Here is a 25,859-nt window from a genome sequence, read left to right on the forward strand (position 1 = left end):
GGCACACACCGCCTATAAAACTTACGAGAAATATGACGGTAGTTCGACACACTACCAGGCTTTAGGTATAATGAGAAACAAGATTAAGGGACCAGCTGTCATCATTCGACACACCCCTAAATTTTAAAGCGATTATAAATCGACTTGACTTTACGTATGCGGACAAACGCCCCATTTATTTAATAGAGCAAGAAATGTTGACACTCCTACAGTACTACGACGAAGTAGAAAAGAAAGTCACCCTACGACCTACGACAACACCATAGCTTTCGCACCGAATGAAAAGTATAGAATGGACGCTTTACGAGTGTTCATTTCAGGAACTAAGAAATCATCGAGTAACGTTCTGTTTTCAGCAGGACCGAAAAATCTTCTTTCCGCTTTGGCTCTGGCCCAAGAGATTGAATCTAATCACGAACGCTACACGTTCGCCAGTAATTATGCTCGAAGTATAGGAGAAAGGGCCCAAAGGAACGAACATAGGCAACAAGCCAGAGACAGAATGCCGGCAAGGGAAAACGGTAATAACACATATTGGAAAAATCCGCATTTTAGTAAACGACAGCACCTCCTATCGGACGTCCTCAGAGACAAGAACAACCTCAACCAATGGAAGTAGACAATTCATCAATGTTTAGACAAGTCATGCAGTATCAAAACCAGGGTAATACTAACACTCAGGGACAGGCTGACAAAAGACCAAACAGTGGAACTGCAAGGTTTACGGGACCAAAACACAAAAGAATGAATCATTTGACCCAAGATGACTCTCTACCGGACCCAGACACTTTAGAATACCAGACTGACGCAAACCTAGAGGCAGATGCCATTAATGATGACCTTGTAGTGTACGACCAAGTTAATTTTTTAGGCACAACTCCCTGCTATATAAAACTTTTAATAGGCACGGGAGCTTCAAAAAATTATATAAAACCATTACAGGAATTAAAGGGAGTCGTACCAGTAGACGAAACTTTTCGGGTAAAATCAATTCACTGTTTTAATATAGTTAACCAGAAATGCGTATTGCATCTTTTCAACACAAACGCAACGTTTTTTGTACTACACAACCTTAAGACATTTGACGGAATAATCGGACTTGACTTACTAAAACAAACAAGCGTAAAACTAGACTTTAAAAATCAAAGATTAATAACTGACACGGAATCAGAAAAAATACAATTTCTTAAATGTGCAAGTGTAAATTTCACAAAAGTTGAAAATATCAAAGTTCCCCAAAAGATTACATTAGAATTCCAGGAAATGTTAAAGAACCGAACCGATGTATTTGCAGACCCTAATCAGGCTTTACCCTATAACACAAACATAGTCGGCACTATCCGAACTGAGAACGAGGATCCCATCTATTCTAAATTGTATCCATATCCCATGGGCGTAGCAGACTTTGTAAATTCCGAAATGCGAGACTTGCTCAAGGATGGCATAATCAGACCATCAAGGTCACCATACAGCAACTCCGTATGGGTCGTTGATATAAAAGGAACTGACGAACATGGGAATAAAAAGAAAAGATTAGTGATAGACTTCAGAAATTTCCCTATACCAAATATAATTTCCATTTTGTCAAATTTGGGGAAAGCAAAATATTTCACCACCTTGGACATGAAGTCAGGCTTCCATCAAATCCTACTCGCGGAAAGGGATGGAGAAAAAACAGCTTTTTCAGTGGGAAACGGGAAATATGAATTTTGCAGGCTTCCTTTTGGCTTGAAGAATGCACCAAGCATTGTTCAGAGGGCCATTGACGACGTACTTAGAGAACAGATCGGGAAATTATGCTACGTTTACGTCGATGACGTCATAATCTTCTCAGAAAAGATGGACGACTATGTAAAACACATAGCATGGGTCTTGGACAAATTATACCAAGCCAACATGAGGGTTTCGCGATAAAAATCCAATTTCTTTAAAGACAGTGTGGCTTTGTGGTATTACGCGGTGGTATTAGGTAATAAGGTAGAAGCTATTCGTAACTATGAACAGTCAACCACACTATTGAATGTCAGATCCTTTCTTGGATTGGCAAGTTATTACAGATGCTTTATTAAAGACTTCGCATCAATAGCAAGGCCTTTGAGTGATATCTTAAAGGGAGAAAACGGAAAGTTAGCGCTGGCCAGTTAAAGAAAATACCAGTAAATTTCGACCAAAAGCAATGCGAGGCATTCAGTAGGCTTAAAGAGGTTCTTGCATCCGAAAATGTAATGTTTCTCTATCCCGATTATAAGAAGCCGTTTGACCTAACAACCGACGTTTCGTCCTTTGGTTTGGGGGCAGTCTTGTCTCAAGACGGGAAACCCATAACTATGATATCTAGGACTTTAAAGGATAGACAGCTGAATTTCGCCACAAACGAAAGGGAGTTGCTAGCTATAGTGTGGGCTCTGAAGAACCTCAGGAATTACTTGTACGGAGTAAAAAATCTGACATTCGCAGTCTCCGACCGCAACCCTAACGCAAAAATTAAGCGGTGGAAGGCTTACATTGACGAGCATAATGCTCAAACATTTTTCAAGCCATGGAAGGAAAATATGTTGCAGATGCATTGTCAAGACAAAACATCCACGCGTTGGAGGAAGATGCACAGTCCGATATTGCAACGATACATAGCGAGTTGGCACTCACTTACACTGTTGAATCAACAGACAAACCAGTCAACTGCTTTCGGAACCAAAAAGTAATAGAAGAAAGTGGATCTGCCACAGATCGTCACCTCATACATTTCTCAAGTAGAGAAACGTTAATTCAGAGGGTATGTGACGCGGTCAAGAAGGACGTAGTAAACGCAATTTTCTGTGAACTACCAATACTAGCATTCATTCAACATAAACTAATAGAAACATACCCTACGACGACATTCCGTTATGCAAAACATATGGTAACCGATATTTTGAATAAAGGCGAGCAGAAAGAAATAGTTGTCACAGAGCACAATAGAGCTCATAGGGCCGCTCAAGAAAACGTAAAACAGATTCTCCAAGATTATTTTTTTCCCAAGATGACCCAACTTGCAAACGAGGTGGTTGCAAATTGCAGAATTTGTCAAAAAGAGAAGTATGATCGGCACCCTCAGAAGCAGGTACTTGGAGAGACACCTATTCCGTTGCGTGTGTGCGAGATATTGCACGTCGACATATTTTCAACTGACAAGAAATATTTCCTCACTTGTTTAGACAAGTTTCAAAGTTTTCGATTGTCCAACCTATCGCCTCCAGAACAATAATAGACATACAATCGGCAGTCTTGCAGCTCATGAACTTCTACAGGTACACTAAAACAATATATTGCGATAACAACCTTCAGGTTGTAAATGCACCACCGCTTCATAGCACTTCGAATGGACAGGTAGAGAGATTCCATAGTACTCTTGTTGAAATCGCAAGATGTCTGAGAGCCTGAAGAAATATTGCTGATACAACCGAACAAATACTTCAGGCAACTATAGAATAGAACCGGACAATACATTCAGTTACCGACAAACGACCTATTGATGTGATTCATTCTTCTCATCCAGAGCTTGGACGCAGAAATAAGAGATAAAGTCCTTAAAGCACAGAATATACAAATGCAAAGGTTAAACGAAGTAAGACAAAATAGAAATTTCCAAGTAGGGGACAGAGTCCTCTAAAGATCAAATAGGAGACTGGGAAATAAACTAACATCCTTGTACAACGAAGATACGGTAGAAGCAGACTTGGGGACCACAGTCTTGATTGTGGGTGGTTCATAAAGATAATATAATATTGGTTTCCTTTCTTACTTAGGATCTGGACTATGCTACTTCTTGTCACAATGACAAACCCTAAACTGACTGACTACTCGAACTCGGACTACATACCAATCATGGACGGAGACACGACAATTTGGAAAGATTTCCAATATTTAAAGCACTCGACTAATCTAACAATGTACGCGGAAATGATGGGTGAAACAGAGAAGTTGAGGAACCATTTTCCTCAATCACACATGAGACAGATACTAGACTCGGACATACGACACACGAGAACAGTCTTAGCAACATTCCAACATTCCATCGGCACGCCAGAAGCATTAATATGTTAGGCACTGTTTTAAAGGTAGTAGCTGGGACTCCAGATTTTGACGACTTTGAAAAATTTAAACTGACACAACAGGAGCTCATTGAATTTGCAAATAGGCAGGTAAATATTAATACAAAAACGCAACGACAGCTAAATAAGTTAACAGACACAGTAAACATGCTAATAATGAATTCAAAGAATAGCCATATAAACGCAGAACACTTATACGAAACTTTGCTCTCAAGAAATGTAATATTAATTTCCGAACTTGAAACTTTTATGTTATCTGTTACACTCACAAAGATTGGAATTATTAACCCAGCAATATTAGACACTAACGATTTAAATAACATAATCAGTGAGCGTTCTACGAACATAACCATTACTGACTTGATGGAAGTAGCCCAAATCAGAGTTATACTAAGTAAATATTTTTTACATTTTCTAATTAAATACCCTAAACCAAGTTTAATATGTAAGAAGATTCTCTTGTACCCTGTACAACACAATAACACCATCCTTAACATAGCTGACGAAAACATCACTACAACTACACAAAACTTTCTGTAGGAGATTGCCCAATTCTACGTGCGCTCATCAACTACCCAGCCATCTCGAGTCATTCACGGTCATCGACGACGGCGTCATCATCATCAACGACGAAACAGCGGCTATCACGACAAGTGATAGTGACAAGTGTTGCTACGCCTCTTTCAGATTCTACAAGAAGCGTCAGGCGCTTCGAAGTCAACAGGACATCCTGGCTGTCATCGATGGTTATAAGAAGTCCGAGGACGTCCTTCACTTAAGCGGGGTAGGAGTTAACACGACCAATCAGCGACAAGGAATTATAATTGTATGCATATTTCACTTGTATATAAAACATTTTAATATCCCAGTAAACATTGAAGTGGTATAATTATACTCTGTACATGAAATGTACAAGAGTATATTAGGTTTGCGCGAGCTGAAAAATGTAACAGGTAGATGGAGGCGTGGAAGACCCAACCAAGTATATATATGATCAGTATGACAAGACGAGTTGATCTAGCCCTGTCTGTCTGAACGTCCGTCAGAGACTATAAGAGCTTGAGACACCAAATTTTGCAAAAAAGATGCCTTGTTTGTGTACACTGTACAAGTGTGTTTTATTTTTTAATGTTCCTCCCCACTTTCCCCCTATGGGGGTTTTCCCGATTTTCCATTCGTATAATCGCCTATATCACACGAGACATACACGCATAATTATTCTACACATATGTACATAGTATTTCAAAGTCGGGACACCCGACTTTAGCTTTTTTACTTGTTTTAGAAAGTACCAGAGTATACTAGGTTTGAGGGGGTTGTGAACAAATGAATCAGGCAGAAGGGGGCGTGGCAGACCCCACAAAGTATATAAAAGATTACAAGACGAGCCGTGACGAGCATACAGTCCTGTCCGTCTGTTTGTCTATATGGGGTGGGTACAGGGTATTTAAGAGTTGAGTCCTCTCGAGTCTAGCATTCCCCTCTTGTTTTAAATTTATTTATATTATTCTACACCTATGTACAGAACATTTAAAAGTTGAGATACTCGACTTTCTCCACTCGATTTTTAATCTTATCGCATAGTTTTCAGTTTTGGGTTGAATAAAATTATGCCTTGTCAAATATATGTTAAGTTTTTATTTTATAAAAATGGGTTCATGTGATTTTAATGTCTGACAAAGCTTATATGATGCAAAACAACAGCAATAAATACAAAAAATACTTTATATTAGGCTCTTACTTAATAAAAAACCTTTGTAGAACAGGCTATCCTAAGCAATTAAGCTGACACTAAAGTTTTAATGGCAGGCCCACCTAAATATCGGTGCTGGATATGCCTGTGCGGGGCATAGCAAAGTTAAGCTATCCTTGGACGCGCAAGTAAAACTGCTGCTGGTTTGAGAATTTGAAAATTTTGGTGAAACCCTGCCAACTGGTTCTGTGAAGAAGGTAAATGACGAATTTTAATGCGGAGTTTCAATAAAATATTTAACATAACTTGTAAAGACTTACGAGTACCTTATAATTAGGCATTAATTTGTTTTTTAATTGCTTGTGAAGTCCTACAGGGTTTTTAACTTTTATTCGGACCAATTGTTAAGGTAAACTATTTTTATGCTTTGCTTTTGGGCATTTTCTCAAGCCCGCAACAGTTAGCTATTCCAACATTCAGGCAGTTTTCAATATAGACTTAAAAGAGCAACAATTTTTTGACTTTTTGCCAAAAATGTTCCACACAGTCAAGGGCGTATGCAGGGGGGGGGGGGGGGGGTAAATTAAAATTTATATTAAATAATGCACGATGCATTTTAAAAATAACATGCATATGATCAATGAAAAAACTGCAACAAATCCACTCCATTTTAAGGCGAAATAGTGTCGAAAATTTGTCGACTTTATATGGCTACATTTTTTGTAGGGGGGGTGGGGGGGCAACGGCCCCCCTGCGCTCCCCTGCCTACGCCCACAGTTAAACTACTTAGAAGCTACATCTTTTTATCAAAATATTGTTGCTCATTATTTATGAATCATGGAAAAACTTGCAATTGAAATATTGTACACTTGTTCCAGATTTTTCTTTTATGTCCTTGCCAAATTGTTGAATGCAGAAAAATGATTTAGTAAGCATCGAACGCCTAGTTGCAATGTAACAATTTTCCAATTACTACGAGCAGAGTAGGTAATATTTACTAGTGTTAACAATATCGTGTTAACTTTGAACCGTAACAGGAAAGAAATCCAAATATTATTTATTAGTTTCGGCTCTAACTGATTCACAAATTAACAAAAACATACATTGAATTTATGAGGGCAACCTCTTCAGTTATTGACTTATAACTTAAAAAAAAAGCAAGTTTGCAATTAAAAATTGTAAGATTATTTTTTTGTAGCTGGACGTTCGAGCCAAAATTTATTGTTCATTATTCTGCAAGGATTCTCACAAGGATATAATCACTTCGGCATACCGAAGATGTATAAAGTTTTGATTATATTACTAATGCATTGAAATGGCTTTTAAACGGAAAATTTCAAAAATATACGATCTGTAATTTGAATATACAAATTTTATTTCTGTTTAATTTAATAATAAATGAATGTTTTGTGATATTTCTACAATTGAAATATAGCGTGATAAATTTTCGTTAAATGCTGTTTTTAAAATATATTTTTTAATTTTCTTCAATTTATACATATATACTTATTTGTAGATTACGAAGTATATACATAACAAGGCCGCAAATTTAGAACATATTTTTTAAAATAAACTGACACTAGGGTTTGCCTTTAAATCCATTAAAAAAAAGAATTGAATACCAAAGTCGTACAGGCATAATTGGTTTTTAAATTTAATCTTTTTATACCCTGTACCCGTAGGGTAAAAAGTGTATATTAGGTTTGTGCAAAGTATGTAACAGGCAGAAGGAAGCATTTCCGACCCCATTAAGTGTATATATTCTTGACCAGCATGCCGAGAGAAATCGATCTAGACATGTCCGTCCGTCCGTCTGTCTGTCTGTCTGGATGAACGTAAGGATCTCAGAAACTATAAAAGCTAGAATAACCAAAATTGGTATCCAGAAGAATCTGGTCCGAGAAAGGACGAGTTTATTTTATTTTTTGTAATTTCCCCCCCCCTTCCCCAGCTACTGAAATTTGCCAATACAGTCCAATTTTAAAAGCTACATAAACCAAACTAAGCGCACGCAAACTGTGTACAGTTATCTACTTTAGTTTAAAACTTTATCCAGTTCGGTCAATTCTATGAAAAGTTATTAGCGAAAAAAATTCTTTCCAGTACAACCCCCAAACTGCAGCAACAAGTTCGCTCTTCTTCTTCCTCTTTTTTGCTTCTGTTATGGGTGCATATAACTCAGAAATGGAAGAGTGTCTGGGTACAGGGTATTTCACTGTCGGGCTTGCTCGACTGTAGCGTTCTCTCTTGTTTTTATCAAAACATAAGTAGCAAATAACATGATAGGTACAACTTTTTAAAAATTACCTATCGCGGTGAAACTTGACGTAAGTACTTGTAAGTCAACAATAATGCCAAATTGCCAAATGCCAAATAATGGCAATGAATAAGTAAAATTATTAGACTGTTGTATTATGAAACTTATTCACTTAGGGCTTAGAAGAGTATGAATATAAAATTTAATGTTTCTAGCTCTAATAATTTTCGGTATCCTTGCATTTATACGGATGGACATATCTTTATTTAGTAATATCATTTAGGGATAAAGAATATAGTTTATATACTTTGCAGGTTCTAATTCGCTTTCTTCTGTATGCTTCATTCTATCATACCATGCCGTTTACCGTTTTTATTTCTTGAGCACAGGGAAGAGATTCAATAAAAAAAATATTTTTAGGCTTCATTTACCAAACTTTTACTTTTATAAGTAAACTAATTTTTTTTTTAAGTTTGGTAAATATTAAAAATTTGATAAACCAATCGAAATTGTCCGTTTAAATGCCACTTTAAATGAAACTTCCAGTTAAATTTACATTTGCTTTGCACACAAAACATTAAAATTATTTTGTAAGTAAATGAGTGCACAATTTAAAACTTGAACTGATAACTGAAAATTTCATCATCTTTATATACATTACATATATACCTTAAGGTAAATTATAGTTCAGTTGGGTAACAAAACTAACTTACCTGTAATAACCAATCGTCCTTTGGTCGCACTCAGGCGTGTCTCGCCAGTCAAGCGATGTTTGGTGCGGCACTGATAGCTTTTGTAGCCATCCTCAGGCCCAACTTCACGAATATGTAGCTCACCGGAAGGCAACACAAGGTATTTCCCATCTGATTTGCATTAAACGAACAGACAAGAAAAATTATACGTGAATTTATGTTCTGTTAACACAATTTGTGTTTGGATTCTTATATTAACTATTTGCTTACTATTATTTATTTTAATATACTGAATTTTACTATTATACATATATACATATAACCATACCAAAAAAATTAGCGTAGGTTTTGACCTTTCTTATAAGAAGATTGCAGATAGATATATATTGTAAATTTTTAATAAATATTAGTATTTGAATTAAAATGAACATATTATTTTTTATTTCACCGATTATTTGGATTTGTCACATTTGTGAGACAATTTATTATACAAATATTGTTCATTATTTTACTACTTATCAAATCAAAGTACCCAGCTGCAGATTGTTGGGTATGGTTAAATGTTGTTATAGAGTTGAGAAACATAAGCTTAAATTTAAATTTTTCACCAGGTTGAAGCGATTTGTGATTTGTGATCGATCATTACTGATTTCAGCTTGTGACCGCTTTGATTCATTTGAGTAAAAATGTTTAACGCAAAAACAAAAAAACAATCGGGAAAATATTATGATTTCGGGGTTGAATTGCGATTTCTATTGTGACTGACAGTTGAGTGTGAGTAGTTATCAAACAATAACAAAAATGTTGCCCGCATACATTTTGCGAATTCTATTGGTTATTGATGCTGAAACGCATAAAAAGAAAATAAAACCTGATATGTTCACGAAATCGTCAATTAATAAAATATATTGGGGGTACCGCAAACTGACAAGGGAGCGAATCCAAGATGGACCAATTCAAGGAGCATTTCAGAATGTCACGGACTACTTTCGAGGTATGGTCTCCCTATTCGGTACATGGGTATTTCAATTTTCATTGCGTTTCTCAGTCACTTGTCATTGCAGTTGCTGCTGCTTTTCACAATTTGGATTCTGGCCAGGCGACCGATTTAATATAGCAAAAAATTGGCCCACAAAATATTTCACTACATAGTCCGAATTTTGTCGAGACTTATTCCGCAATATATCAAATGGCAAAGTGCACCCCAGCAAGCTGTAACAGCGCAAATTTTTCAAAGGAAATCTAGTGGATTTCCTGGTGTCATTGGAGCAATCCTCGGACACTTTATTTTTCCATTTCATTTTAAATATTCCACCACAATGTCTTTTTCATAATCTTCGTGTTGCGGAAGTTCTCTTTTTTATCTTTATATATAGATAGGAGGAGCTTTTCGGCACTCACAGGCCATTTGCTTTCATCAGCTGAAATTACCGGTTTTTATTGAAAATTACATTTTCCGTTGTCCATTATTAATGTGACCAATTATCTAAAACACAGTGAGGCTAAATTTGTACCTGCGACTGCGACTTTTTGTCAGAATATACTAAAATCACAATATTTTTAAAAAACATTCATCACAAGCGGTCACCAGATCAAAATCACCAATCGGCAAAAATAAATCATTAACAGACAAATTTAAAGTGAATGAATGAATACTATAAATGCAAAAATGATGAAAGGTCTTTTGGATAGATACAACATGAAACCAGATTCATAAATATTAAAGCGGTAAACCAAAATGTTTATGTAAGTGTACCATTGATGACCAAACTGGAATAGGTAAAAATTATTTGTATCGTAAAATTGGTGAATCAAAACAATGCAAGAAACAAAACTATATGAAAGACCAGAAGATAAGAAGCTTATTTGCTTATTACTATAATTGATAATAATAATAATAATAAAAACAATAATAATAATAGATTCCTAAATATACAGAATTTACCTAATTGCTTATTATAGATCTTACATATCTAAACTATGATAAGAAGCTACATAAAATGGTAGGTTTGAAGGATTCAATGGGCAAGTCGGGCATGACTCTTGGATTGCGGAACATGGAATTAGAAGGGAAGGACCAAAATAATAATGTATTAAACAATAAATAATAATTAATAAACAATACCAACAACAATTCATTTAAAAAGTCCTAAAGGCGCAGGTTACCTATTTAAGGTATAACTCGAGCATTATCAGAGCGAAACTCAAGCAAATATTTTGGTAAAGAAATATATCAAGAAACCCAAAACAAACATTAAGATTACATATTTTACCACTAGCATCAGTCTGAGCATAAATTTCACGGTCTTCATTTTCAACCCAAGAATCAACTTCAATGAAGTCAGAAACAAAGCTTGGTATATGACATTTAAGTATTGCGCTATTTCCACGTAAAATAGATTCGTCCATCACATTTATGTTGTAGGACTGGGGCACGACTGTAAAATTAACAAAAAGCTGGGTCAGTTTAAATGAATTACAAGTAATTTAAAATGAAGAGGTTATGTGGATTTGACCCTTAATGTTCCTAACCATCTTTTAAAAGACTGTGTAGAAAATTTTACCGGATATGCTTCTGTCATAAACACCGCCTTCGGTGTCAATCCAATCTATTATATCAATGTAATCCACGACAAACGATGGGATTTGGCATTTAAATATTGCTGCATTGCCCTTAATGACATACTCATCGTAAACTTGTGACTCAAAGAACTGTTTCACCACTGAAACGATATGTCATATGTTATAAGATGAAATGAGATTAGAAAAACAAATACTTTAATTGCTAAAGGACAGGAAAAAGGATTTTTATCAACAATTATCAAAGTTTACCCATAGACTCAGTGGAAAATGGACGTACGATCTCTTGACCTCCCTCATCTACCCAAGCTACAATCTCAATAAAATCGACCACAAAAGATGGCACTAAGCATTTCAGTGTAGCTGAGTTTCCACTTAAAACAAATTCGTCGATGACACGGGTTTGATAGAATTGATGTACAACTAAAACAAACAGAAACAATTTCTAAATAAATTAAATATTCATTAATTTAAAAAAGCTTTTGGAAACTTGGTCACATTAACATCAACATTTTTAAAATTATAAGGTACCGTTATCCACAACGCTATTTGGATAATAAATGTGTCCCTCCGAGTCCAACCAGTGATCAACGTACACAAAATCGGCTACATATGATGGTATCTCACACTTCATAGCAACAGAATTTCCACGAATAACATATTCATTGTCAGCTTCCGATTCATAAGATTGTACTACGACTAACGCAGAAGAGGTATTGAAATTAAGCATTAAAATAATGTAAGGGTATGGGAATTATGAAAAAATCTAATTAGCATTCTATGTGGATGAATATACTTGTACTTCGCTATACCAAAAGCGCTTTTTGTATAATTCGGCCATAGTTCGGTGCCTTCATCATTTAGCCAGGTTTCAACGTGGACGAAATCGGCAACAAAGGATGGTATCTTACACTTTACAATGGCTGCATTACCCTTAATGACGTACTCATTTTCGGCTTCGGTGATATAAAACTGTGAAACAACTGAGCAATATAAGCGATAAAGGAAACTTCAATACAAAAGGAAAGGACATTATATTTTTGTATTATTTAGCCTTAGACTAGGGATGATATTAAATCGCACCAAAATTGTCATTGAACGGCAACGCTTTCCCGTCTTCATCAATCCATGCCTCAACACTCACAAAATCGGTAACAAACGAAGGTATTGAACATTTCAAAATGGCAGAGTTGCCTTTTATAACATACTCCGTTAAAATTTCTGCCTCATAAAACTGATTTACAACTGCAAAAACAAGTAAGGGAGGATAATAATGAGAATATTTTATATAGTATCAGAAAGAAACCGAGTTATTGTAGTTAAAGAAAAATATATATAAATTGTAGTAGTTGGATCATAAAACCGATTAAAATATGAAATAAAAACAAAAAAAAGTATATGGTATTATATAGTGTATCCCAGTTATCATAGTAGCTTAATCAAAAATACGCCTCTTATGTGTACCAATATTTTCTGTGGGACGCAATTCGGTGCCTTCTTCATCAATCCACGATTCAACGTGAACAAACTCAGAAACAAAAGAAGGAATTGAACACTTCAGCACTGCTGCATTGCCTTTGATCACATACTCCATTAATATATCAGCTCCATAATGCTGATTAACGACTGTAAGCAAATCGCAAACAAAGGACATTAAAAACCATGCTAATTTTAAATAATAGTGGTAGGTTTGGGTTGATGGTCGATGGATATCAAATAATGATAAGCTAAATACTATATGTAACACCCTACCAAAATTAGACTGCCGAAGATATTCTGTTCCATCGCTGGCAACCCAGGCCTCAACACTTAAGAAATCAGTGACAAAGCTGGGTATAGTACATTTTAAAACTGCCGTATTGCCCTTTATTACGTACTCGGAGACAACTTCCCCTTCGTAGTACTGATTGACGACTGCAATAAGAATTTGCAATAGGAAGTTTTGAAAATAAAAGAGGACACCTTGACACCATTTGATTTCTATTTTATGTTTTATGTAATTAAAAATTAAGTAAATTAGGTATAAATTCGGATATACGAGTATATGTTGTTAAATAGGTCTACCAAACATCTGTATAAATATACTATGTACCAATGTCTTTTTTTTCATAGAAAGTAGTAAATATTTGACCCTTCTCATCTTGCCAGGATATAATTTCCACAAAGTCCGCAACAAATGATGGTATAGAACATTTAAGCACAGCTGAGTTTCCACGTATAACATATTCATTATTAACCTCTGATTCATAAAATTGACGCACAACTAAAAGGGGAAAAGTGAAAATATTTAAACACATAATGGGAATAATCTGATTGTCTGTCGATTTCAACTGGCTCTTTTTGTAATGGTATTTTATATTATGATTTATGTTCGGATTATTTTTATTCTCATAAAAGATGTTTATACGTATGAATATTTACATATGTTTTGATATATATTGATAGAAGCACTGGATTAGCTTAGGTTTGGATTTATACTATTTGTGATCATACTATACTTTGCATAGCACATTGTTTGTAAAACAAACCATATTCATCGCCTGGAAAAAAGAGTTCGTTCTCATCCATTTGCCATGATACCACGCTAACAAAATCGGTCACAAATGAGGGCGTTTCGCACTTTAAAACGATCGCATTACCACGAATGACGTAAGCCTTATTTACATCGGTATCGTATTATTGAGCAACAACTATAAATCAAAGAAGCAAATAATACTGTTGAACAGGAATTGCAAATATACAAGAATACTAACAAAGGTCCTGGCAATAAAAAGAATAAAAGGTATTAGAACTGCGTGAGGATCAGGATGCTTTTCTGATAAAGTCATTTATAGTTTATAGTCATTTAAGTTTATACCGTCTATTCTTGAAAAAAAAAACAAGTAGGGAAGCTGAAGTCGGAAGTCCCGACTTTGAAATACTCTGTACATATGTGTAGAATAAGAAGAAAATTTACTTCTATCGATATTCGAACTAATGTAAAAGATGTATAATTGCACATTTAAATAGCAATTTCATCTATGTGAGTGTATGCATGTCTATTCGTGTCTGTGTGAACATGTTTGTAGTCAACCAAAGCACCAACATCAACAACAGCTGCGGGCTGCGCTTGGGCAGCAATTATATTTACGGCTATAACTTCCTGTTAAATCGGTCTATCATAATGAAACTTGGCATTCGAAAACGTAATCATAATAACTGGGGGCATTTGCAAAATTTAAGTTCGAAATTCTAAGAATAAAACAAGTAAAAAAGCTAAAGCGACTTTGAAATACTCGGTACATATGTATGTTTACAATAATTATAGAAATTAAAAAAATTAAGAGAATAAAAAAAAATGTTGATCGATTTTACCTCTCTTGGTATTCGAACTCACGTAAAGGGTGTATAATTGCACATTTACATAGCAATTGCGTCTATGTGAGTGTATGAATGCCTATGCGCATCTATTCGTGTCTGTGTAAACATGTTTGCACTCAACACCTAATTTTAGTCCAAGATGCCTTATGTGAATACGCAGAAAATGTGTATTTTGGAATTTCCACATGTCTTTATATTTCGAACTGAGTCAATAATTCGAACGATAAAATCATTGCTATTTAACAAAACGATGCCTTAATTCGTCGGCGTCCAGCACTTGACAATTCAATGTTGCATAGAGAAAGAGGAGGTAAGATTGTATGTATGTACATTTCGCGACAAGTTCAAACTTGTATCAACGTACAGGTGCTAGTCCCGCCCGTCGCGCCGTACTTCATACCCCCAAGTAGACCAAAAATCGACTTGTAATAATTGATAATAAGTAATAATTGATCAACACTTAATAATTCTAAGTTTTATTTATTTTCTCTCACAAATTTCGAACCATTTGATATTTCAAACACTCGATAATTCCTAATATTTTAAGAGTCCCTCGAATTTCGAATTAACGGGAGTCGAGATGACATAGGTAACTTAACGAAAAAAAGAAATATTTTTGTTATTGAGTTTTTAAGTCTGTACCCAAGTGAGTACAACGGCCAAATGCATACTAATTATACCCTGTACCCAAAGGGTAAAAGGGTATACTAGTTTAGTGCGAATGTATGTAACACCCGCAGCTCTGCCCTCAGTTGTTGTTGTTGTTGCGGCTATGGACAAGTATACAAACACGCATACTAAATATGTATGTGTTGAATATTTTATATTTAATTTAATTAATTACAATTTTTTAAATTAATTTTTTTGCTTTTTATGGGGTGGTACAGTGTTTTTATACTCTGTACATGAAATGTACAGAAATATATTAGGTTTGCGAGAGCTGAAAATGTAACAGGCAGAAGGAGGCGTGGCAGACCCCACAAAGTATATATATTCTTGATCAGCATGACGAGACGAGTCGATATAGCCCTGTCTGTCTGTCCGTCTGTCAGTTTGTCCGTATAAACACCTGGATCTCAGAGACTATAAGAGGTAGAGACACCAAGCTTTGCACAAAGATGCGTTATATGTGTACGATGTGTAAGTTTGTTTTATTTTTTTGATTTTCCCCCCACTTCCCCTCTATGGGGGTTTTCCCGATTTTCCATTCGTATAATCGCCTATATCTCGGACACTATAAGACCTAGGAACACCAAATTTTAGTCCAAGATGCCTTATGTGAATACGCAAAATGTATATTTTGGAATTTCCCTCCCTCCTCCCTCCTCCCTCTCCCCCGCAAATCGCGATTTTCTCTAACTCCCGTAATTCTTGGAATTTCGAACTAAAATTGCAAATACCCCCAGTTAGTTATTATGTGTCCGTATGCCAAGTTTCACTATGATAGACCGATTTAACAAGAAGTTATAGCCATAAATATATTTGCTGCTGCAGCGCTGCCCGCGACTGTTGCTGATGTTGCTGTTTGGTTGACTGCTAACATGTTTACACAGACACGAATAGATGCGCATAGGCATACATACACTTACACAGACGCAATTGCTATGCAAATGTGCAATTATACACCCTTTACGTGAGTTCGAATACCGAGAAAGGTAAAATCGATCAAAATTTTTTTTTATAGCCTGTACCCAAAGGGTGAAAGGCTATACTAGTTTTGTGCGCATGTATGTAACACACAGAAGGAGGCGTGGGAGACCCCACAATGTATATATATTCTTGATCAGGGTGACAAGCCGAGTCGATATAGCAATGTCCGTCCGTCCGTCTGTATGAGCGCAAGGATCTCAGAAGGTACAAGAGCTAGAATTACCAAACTTGGCATCCAGGTTCCCCTAAGCCCTAGGCAGGTCAAGTTTGTTTTTTAAATTTTGATGCACCCCCCACTCCCCCGCAATTTGTGTTTTTTCTTATAACTTCCGTAATTCTTGGAATTTTGAAATCAATTTTGGTAGGTACATCCAGTTAGTGCTTATGTACCAAGTTTCATCATGATATGCCAATTCTGAAGAAAGCGATATGATATGCCAATTCGGAAGCGCTGCCCGCAGCTGTTGTTGTTGTTGCTGCTTTGGTTCAACTTTGTGCTGCATACATACACGCATATAAACACGCATAGGCACGTGATGTAAATGTATGCTGTTAAAACTGAACATAAACATGTTTTCTAATTTAATTTAATTACTTAATTAATTAATTCACTTTTTTTAATAATTTAATTTATTTTTAATTTTTTATTTTTCCTATTTTGTGGAGAGTACAGGCTATTTTACTGACGGGCTTGCTCGACTGTAGCGTTCTCTCTTGTTTTAATTTTCTTAATTTTTTTTTAATTTCTATAATTATTGTAAGCATATGTACAGAGTATTTCAAAGTCGGGACACCCGACTTTAGCTTTTTTACTTGTTAACAGTTGAGCCTGCTCGACTTTTGCATTCCTTTCTTGTAATACTCTGTACATGAAATGTACAAGAGTATATTGGAAAAATGGAAAATGTAACAGGCAGAAGGAGGCGTGACAAAAAAGAAGAAGAGCGCTGGAGTGAACTTGTTTCGCTAATAACTTTTTTAACAATTGACCGATTTGGATGAAATTTATAACAAAAGTAGAGTAGTAGTATAGTAGTAGAAAAGTAGTATAGAGATTGTTTTTGTCACAAGTTTGCTTTACGTAGCTTTTGAAATGTACTATAGACAGTAATGACGAAATTCTGTTGCTAGGGAAAGGGGAGGGGGGTTACCAACGTTGATTATTCCAGCATTTAAAGTTTTTGAGATGCTTTTGATGCTTCCTTCTGCCTGTTACATACTTTGTACAAACCTAATATACACTTTTTACACTACAGGTACAGGGTATAAAGAGTTCACGGTAAAAATTACTTGGGCACCACATTGAAATATGTACTTATATACAGCAAAAACGGTACCTGCACCTATTACATATAGTAATTTGATATCAGTAGTCTATGTATGTATGTATTTTTTAACATTGTGTGCAACTCCTAATTGGTAGCCAGAAGGGGTAAGTTTTTCTTGTGCACACACATATTGCAAAATACTTGTAAGACACACCATATTTAGTGCTGTGGTAAAAACTCTCTTCTTGATCAGTATGCCAGGACACAACATCAACAAAATCCGCTACAAATGATGGTATGTCGCATTTTAGGATAGCAGAATTGCCGCGTATAACAAAAGCCTTGTGAATATCCTCTTCGTAATATTGCAAAACGGCTAGACAAAAAAGAAATAACATCAATACGTATAATATAATTAAAAACAAATATTCTAATAAAGTGGCAATATTTTAGGCAGGCCTTAAAATAAACTATTTAATTAGCATTAGATGGAAAATCGCTAAGTATGCTGCACACCATATTCAGTGCCTGGAAAGTAATTTTCATCCATATCAGCATGCCAAGATACAACTTCAACAAAATCAGCTACAAATGACGGAATTAGGCATTTAATAACTGCTGAATTGCCACGAATAACGTGCTCCTTGTTCACATCAGCTTCGTAATACTGCCCAACAACTGAAATTTGAATGTAAATTTGAGCGTAGATAATAATAAAATCTGGTGTTATCCTTCAATCTGACTTAGCAAACAAATAATATGCATACTAAGAAAATTTCGTACTTCTAGACTGAGTGGCCTGGCATAGGTGCCACATAATGCGAGTCTGTTTCAGAGAGTAGGCTCTCTGTCTCGGTTCGAACCACGGCGCGGAGTTCATAAAGATGTAAATGTTGTCCGTCCGTAATAAACCATCACAGAACTTACTATAAATAAAATACAAATACTTTTCGGTTTGTCTCAAAATTAATTCCTTAAAAGGTTACTTTTTAAGTACGAGTTTTTTCCGTTTTAGTTATTGAAAACTACAATCTTTGGAGAAACTAATGTTGAAATTAAAGGCAATATAAATAAACCCAACCCATCGATGTAGTACAAGTTATTATTTTCAAACTTTCTCAAAAGTAAGTAATCTCGCATTTATAGTAAACCGAACATAATATTTTCGAATGCTATATGACGACATTAAATGTAGGGAACTTTGCACTTTTCAGGTATAAAAAACAAATGTCGTTTGGAGAATCCTGTCTTTGGAAATTAAGATCAACCTTCAACACAAAGCCTACATTTATAAATCAATCCCAACGATGTCAAAGATTTTGGACTTTTGCTGTAAATTTAAAAAGTTAAGATTTGAGTGCAACACATGTTCTGGATTTAGTTTCATATTACATTATATCACATAATATACCACCTATTTATACATCGGTTTTTATTTTTATTTATTTTTATAGCCTGTACCAAAAGGGTGAAAGGCTATCTTAGTTACAAATTAGGTGATTACCGTTTTTATCTTTATCTTTTTTTAATGTTGATAATGCTTTTCTAAAATTTCCAATAGCTTTACAAAAATTAAGATATAAAATACCCATTTCATATTTTATTTTAATTTATAAAAACTTGAGAATGATGAAAAGTCACCAAAATTACACACTTTAATTAAGGTTATTACATATAGAAAGAATTCGGTTTAATGAACATACAGCCAGGCTGACAGACGTTCAAGTTGATGCACGGATACACGGACATATGTAATTGAGAAATGAGAAAATGTTTAAAGATATAACACTTTCTTGGATTAAGTGCACTGTAGCGAATTCTATCAGAAAAGCCCTTGCAACTTATTTTCCAGAATATGCCTTGCACTCGCAAATTTAAAATAGATAATTTACCTGCTCGTACGTTAACATCTCTCGAAATAATTGATCCAAATTGATTTCGCGCCAAGCAAGCATATATTTGTGAATGTACCTCCTGTCGATAGTCTTCTGCTCGAAACGGAGGGAATACCAGTTTGCCATCGGACGATATTTGTCGCAAACCGGGTACATCGCCTACAGCTGTACCATCGCTGCGAATCCAAATAATCTCGGGCATGGGATTACCACTGGCCTTACACTCTATTTCAGCACCGGTGGAGTTTGAAAAATCAACACGATTAATTGGTTCCTTCAGAAAAACTGGACCCTTCTGATCTGCATCTGGTGGACTTGCAGCCAAAATGCTGCTTATAGAGACTGTAACGAAAGGTTATAAATATAAATAATAATAAAAACTAAAAGCCTTTAAAGTTTTTCATACAGTGAAGGTAGAATAAACTACATTTAATTAATGTTTATACTCTGTACATGAATTGTACAAAAGTATATAGGTGCTCGGGCATTTCAGTCTTAAATTTAAAATAAGTATATTAAGTCAGAAAATATTTGAATTGTAGATTTAAGTTATTTGAATTATAGATTTAAGTTGTTGTAAGCAATAGTTGTAAGTGCGTTCATGAATGTAACAGCTGTAAATAGTTTGTCCCTTCTTGCTCTCTCGCTGTTAAGTTAAGGGCCACAACTTATGTTAGACGTATACTGATTGGAATACATATCCTATCTTACATTTGGGGACTCGTCCGTACTAACAGACAATTGGTATTGGTGCGTGTTAATAAAAAAAATGTTGTGTCCAAATAAGCTGCATAAGTTGCTTAAGAAGAGAGTACAAGAGTTAAACGCACTGGCCTTGAAAATGTAATGGGTAGAACAAACGCTGCGGTACAGGCAGTCACAAAACCCGTTAGGAATTCAAAAGACGCACGGATTTCTGGTGGCAAGGTACAGACGCGTAGCACGGTGGTGAGAGTGGGACCAACATATAACACACGAGCAACAAAGAGAGATAAAACCAGCGAAACGGGAGCTAATGCAAGCACCAAAAAGATCAGTCGAAATGTGCGAAGATGAAAAGAAGAGTGAACGCGACAATGCAGAAAAAATTATGCAAAATAATGAAATGTTGTAACAAGTAATTCAATTACTATTGTTTACAAGTAGAGAAGCTAAAGTCGGGTATCCCGACTTTGAAATACTCTGTACATATGTGTTGAATAATTATGCGTGTATGTGTGTATTTGTGTGTGTCTGTGTATGTCTCGTGTGTCTGAGCAAAGCAGTAACAACAAGAACAGCTGCGGGCACTAATTGGTCTTATGTACATATATGACTATAACTTCCTGTTAAATCGGCCTATCATGATGAAACTTGGCATTTGGACTTATAATAACTAAGGTATTTGCCAAGTTTGAGTTCGAAATTCCAAGAATTAAGGGAGTTATGATTTGCGGGGGAGGGAGGGAAATTCAAAAATACAAATTTTCTGCGTATTCTCATAAGGCATCTGGGACTAAAATTTGGTGTCCGTAGGTCTTATAGTCTCTTAGATATAGGCGATTATACGAATGGAAAATCGGGAAAACCCCCATAGGAGGTCTCTAGCTCTTATAGTCTCTGAGATCCAGGTGTTCATACGGACAGACAGACAGGCAGGGCTAGATCGATTCGTCTCGTCATGCTGATCAAGAATATATATACTTTGTGGGGTCTGCCACGCCTCCTTCTGCCTGTTACATTTTCAGCTCCCGCAAACCATTGAGTTCGAAATTCCAAGAATTACGGGAATTAGAGAAAATCGCGATTTGCATGGGAGAGGGGGGAGGGAGGGGTATTCCAAAATACACATTTTCTGCGTATTCACATAAGGCATCTGGGACTTAAATTTGGTGTCCGTAGGTCTTATAGTCTCCGAGATATAGGCGATTATACGAATGGAAAATCGGGAAAACCCCCATAGAGGGGAAGTGGGGGGAAAATCAAAAAAATAAAACAAACTTGCACAGCGTACACATATAACGCATCTTTGTGCAAAGTTTGGTGCCTCTATCTCTTATAGTTTCTGAGATCCAGGTGTTCATACGGACAGACGGACAGTCAGACAGACAGGGCTAGATCGACTCGTCTCGTCATGCTGATCAAGAATATATATACTTTGTGGGGTCTGTCACGCCTCCTTCTGCCTGTTACATTTTCAGCTCCCACAAACCTAATATACTCTTGTACATTTTATGTACAGAGTATAACTAGTGCGGAGAGCTTTCCAGCAATAAAACCATTCATTGACGGTAGTAGCATTCCTGTAAAGCATTGGTTTAATAATTTCGAAATAAACGCACAGGCTTATGGTTTAAGTGATGCACAAAAATATGTTTTAGCGCGTGCAAAAATAACACAAACGGCCAAACTTGTACTGGAGTCTGCTGTTATTTATAATTATGAGGAGTTGCACGCCATATATTCATGCTGAGTTGCGTGGACGTAAAAAACGGAAAGAAGAGACATTCAAAGAATATATTTTGCGAATGAAAAAAATTGTTTCGCTCGGTAAAGTGGACACTACGTCGGTGATTCGATACATAATTGATGGACTTAATTTGAAAAGCGATTTTAAATACCACCTGTATAACTGTAAAACATTCAAAGAGTTATAAAGCCAGTACGAAATATACGAACGAGTGGCAGATGCAGAAAAGTCGATAAAAAAACAAGTGTAAACACAGAAAACATTGGAAAACAAGTAAAAAAGCTAAAGTCGGGAGTCCCGACTTTGAAATACTCTGTACATATGTTTACAATAATTATAGAAAATAAAAAAATTAAGAAAAAAAAAAAAAAATTTGATCGATTTTACCTCTCTCGGTATTCGAACTCACGTAAAGGGTTTATAATTGCACATTTACCGCAGCAAATATATTTATGGCTATAACTTCTTGTTAAATCGGTCTATCATAGTGAAACTTGGCATACGGACACATAATTACTAACTGGGGGTATTTGCAAAATGTTAGTTCGAAATTCCAAGAATTACGGGAGTTAGAGAAAATCGCATTTGAGGGGGAGAGGAGGGAGGGAGGGAAATTCCAAAATATACATTTTCTGCGTATTCACATAAGGCATCTGGGACTTAAATTTGGTGTCCGTAGGTCTTATAGTCTCCGAGATATAGGCGATTATACGAATGGAAAATCGGGAAAACCCCCATAGAGGGGAAGTGGGGGGAAAATCAAAAAAATAAAACAAACTTGCACAGCGTACACATATAACGCATCTTTGTGCAAAGTTTGGTGCCTCTATCTCTTATAGTTTCTGAGATCCAGGTGTTCATACGGACGGACAGACGGACAGACAGACAGACAGGGCTAGATCGACTCGTCTTGTCACGCTGATCACGAATATATATACTTTGTGGGGTCTGCCACGCCTCCTTCTGCCTGTTACATTTTTCAGCTCCCGCAAACCTAATATACTCTTGTACATTTCATGTACAGAGTATAAAAAGAGGTTGGTTTAATTGTGGCTCGTCCGATCATATGCGTAAAAATTGCAAAGATCAGACGAAGTGTTGCAAGCAGAGCGGACACATTTTTCGAAATTGCCCTATGGTAGTTGCCGCAATAAACGTTGTAAACAGCAGTAAGCGCGTGAAAAAAGATATATTTAACGATCTGGTGGAGTGGGTCGACACTGGAACAAATCTTACCATCATGGTTTTTCTTCATCTTTAGCAAAATCAGCGGTGGAGAGTTAAAGAATTTTGGCAGACAATTGCGTGGCTTGGGCAACAAGGTGACTCGCCCACTGGGCTATTTCTTCGCGGACGTGGACGTAGATGGCTTGCGTACCTCACATCAAGTTGTCGTCGTAGCAGACAGACACGTAGCATATGACGCACTTTTGGGCTACGACTTTACAAGCAAATTCCTGTTTACATCATCGCAGGAGGTATTTCAGTTTTCTTCCCCTCCCGGGAAGAAAACTGAAGAATTTATTGAGTTAAGTATTAATCAAGTTGTACAAACAGATACTGATATAGATGTACCCCCACAGCAAAAGTGTGAAGTTCAGGCACTGATCAACGATTATAAGCCGGCTGAAGACGTTCTTGAGTGCGTAGTTCAACTTTAAATTGTACCAGATGGAGAAATTATTCCTTTTCGACAAGTCGTCTGGCAGTAGCTGAAGAAGAAAAAGTTGACAAGCAGATAAACCAATAGCTGCGTGAAGGCATAATTCGAGAGTCCTCATCAAACTTCGCAAGTCGGATGGTGTTGGTGAACAAATGGGATGGCACACGTCGAATTTGCATCGATTTTCGTAAATTAAACTCCATGGTGCTGAAAGATTGCTTACCGGTACCCCTTATTGATTATATATTGGGGAAGCTGCAAAAGTCATGGATCTGGAGAACGGATTTTTCCATGTGGCCATCGAAAAGGGGCTCTATGAGTTCAATAGAGAAGCTGTCCAAGCTGTTCGACTTGCCCAAAATGATTTGGCCTTCTGATGCATCTTTCCGCTCCTTATTAGATAATGTAAGGGCAATTTATGAATCGCTGTTGTCATTAGGTGATGAGAAGCAAATAGCAAACGTCATACTCATACATTTGGTTATGGGTAAAGTAGACTTCATCACTCGATCCAAATAGGAAAAGTGCCTCGACTACAGTCAATTTCCATCTTGGGAAGAATGCGAGGGCACTCTCAATAAACGCTACCAGCATCTATCTACTGAGGAGGCATCGCCTGGCTGGCCTAAGAAGCCAAGTTCCGATGGGTCAAAAAGGAATCGTAAAACAGCGTTGGTAGTACCACAGCCAAGTCAACCATTGACTCCTAAGTGTCCGTTTTGTCAGTCTAATAACCACTACATACAAGTGTCTCCTCAATTCTCAGCGATCGCTAGAGACAAGCGATTCAAATTTGGGGTCCAGTTGTGCATTAACTGTTTGCGAAAATGTCATACGACTAAGTCCTGCAAGTCTGGACGTTGCAGAATCTGTTCGAAGCCGCATCACACGCTCTTGTAAAATTACGAATATAGTACAAACACTTCGCAAGCTGTGACTTCAAGTCACACGGTGGTAGCACAATCTGCAGTATCAACGTAAACGTCGGCGGTGAACCACGCCACGACAGTGACCGACCAAGTCATTTTGGCAACAGCAATTGTTAAGGTAATGGACCAGTCAGGGTCCTACCAATTAGCCAGGGCACTTTTAGGCTCTGGTTGACAGGACAATTTTATGACCGAGGACTTGGCCAGAGTTCTAAAGCTTAAGAGGGAGCGCAAAGACATTTGTTTATTAGGCATAGGCAAACGAAAGTCTGAAGTACATCATATCGTTCAAACTTCTAAAGGTTCTCGAATTGACAAATTTGAGCTGACGGCAGAATTTGCAGTTTACTGGATTGTAGCTGGCCGTTGCCGTTCTGCGGGCTCACTGAGCTGCCGTCAACATCCCTCGTGAGCTTAAATCAAAGCTCTTTTTGAAATCCAGAATGTCATTGACTAGATAGTCTCATCCGTAGATTCTGGGAGTTTGAAGAAGTTCCAACTTTGTCCGATCAGAGTTTGTACACCCCAAAACAAGTGCTTTGCGAAAAAACATGCTATTGAGAATAGGGTACCGAGAGAGCCGCATTATTTTATACCGTACCAATGCGTGCTAAGACCACAAAGCACATCAACAAAGTTAAGAGTCGGCTTCGACGCGTCAAACAAGATGTCGTCACAATTGTCTTTAAATGACATTGTGATGGTTGGCCAACCATACCGCCATGGCATCAAATTGTGAAACATTTAAATCGTTGCCTTCTGACGAAATGGTGATCGGCCATCAGGAGGACAAGAAGACGTTGGGGCGCATTTAGAGCCCGCGTGAAGACGCTTTTAAATATTCGATATCGAACATGTAGATAGACATTTCTCCCACCAAGCGCTCGATTTGATCGTTTATATCCAGGTTGTACGGCCCGCTTGGTCTACTTTGTCCGATTCTCACTCGACCAAAAATTCTGATGCAAGAAATTTGGCTTTAAAAATCCCCTTTGGATGACCAAATTCCTGACCATTTACTGTCCGACTTGCAGTCAATTGCGCAGTCATTCTGTGAGATTGAAGCTATACGCATTCCCCGATATGTCGGCGTCACCAAAGGCACAAAATGTCAGGTTCATGGCTTTGCCGACGCATCGACAAGGGCTTATGGGTGCTGTATTTACCTGCGAATTGAGCGAGAGCACACAGTAACTGTGAATTTGCTGACTGCAAAATCGAAGGTAGCGCCTCTGAAAACAATGTCGGTACCACTTGCTCGTAAATTTGTGGGAGAAAGTTCGGCATCTTCTCCATGTGCCTGTTAACCAAATCATATTTTTGTCTGATCCA

General features: G+C 36.8%; 1 protein-coding gene across 3 annotated transcripts in view; it reads right to left on the reverse strand.

Annotated features, from left to right (window-relative positions):
- LOC115629414 (Down syndrome cell adhesion molecule-like protein Dscam2) overlaps positions 1 to 25,859 on the reverse strand; it is a 150,550-nt gene that overhangs the window by 110,159 nt on the left and 14,532 nt on the right. Inside the window, exons 3-5 of one of the 3 annotated variants that reach the window (XM_030525871.1) lie at positions 19,484 to 19,828; positions 11,566 to 11,736; positions 8,755 to 8,904 (exon numbers count right to left, since the gene is read on the reverse strand). In XM_030525871.1, coding sequence (XP_030381731.1) covers positions 8,755 to 8,904; positions 11,566 to 11,736; positions 19,484 to 19,828 — 666 coding nt within the window. Of the gene's footprint in view, positions 1 to 8,754; positions 8,905 to 11,565; positions 11,737 to 13,405; positions 13,577 to 13,841; positions 14,004 to 19,483; positions 19,829 to 25,859 lie in introns of those variants that run through there. The other 2 variants (XM_030525870.1, XM_030525872.1) reach the window with 2 other exon arrangements.

The sequence above is a fragment of the Scaptodrosophila lebanonensis genome, unplaced genomic scaffold, assembly GCF_003285725.1.
Source record: "Scaptodrosophila lebanonensis strain 11010-0011.00,11010-0021.00 unplaced genomic scaffold, SlebRS2 tig00000145-arrow-arrow-pilon, whole genome shotgun sequence".
Classification (NCBI taxonomy): Eukaryota; Metazoa; Arthropoda; class Insecta; order Diptera; family Drosophilidae; genus Scaptodrosophila; species Scaptodrosophila lebanonensis.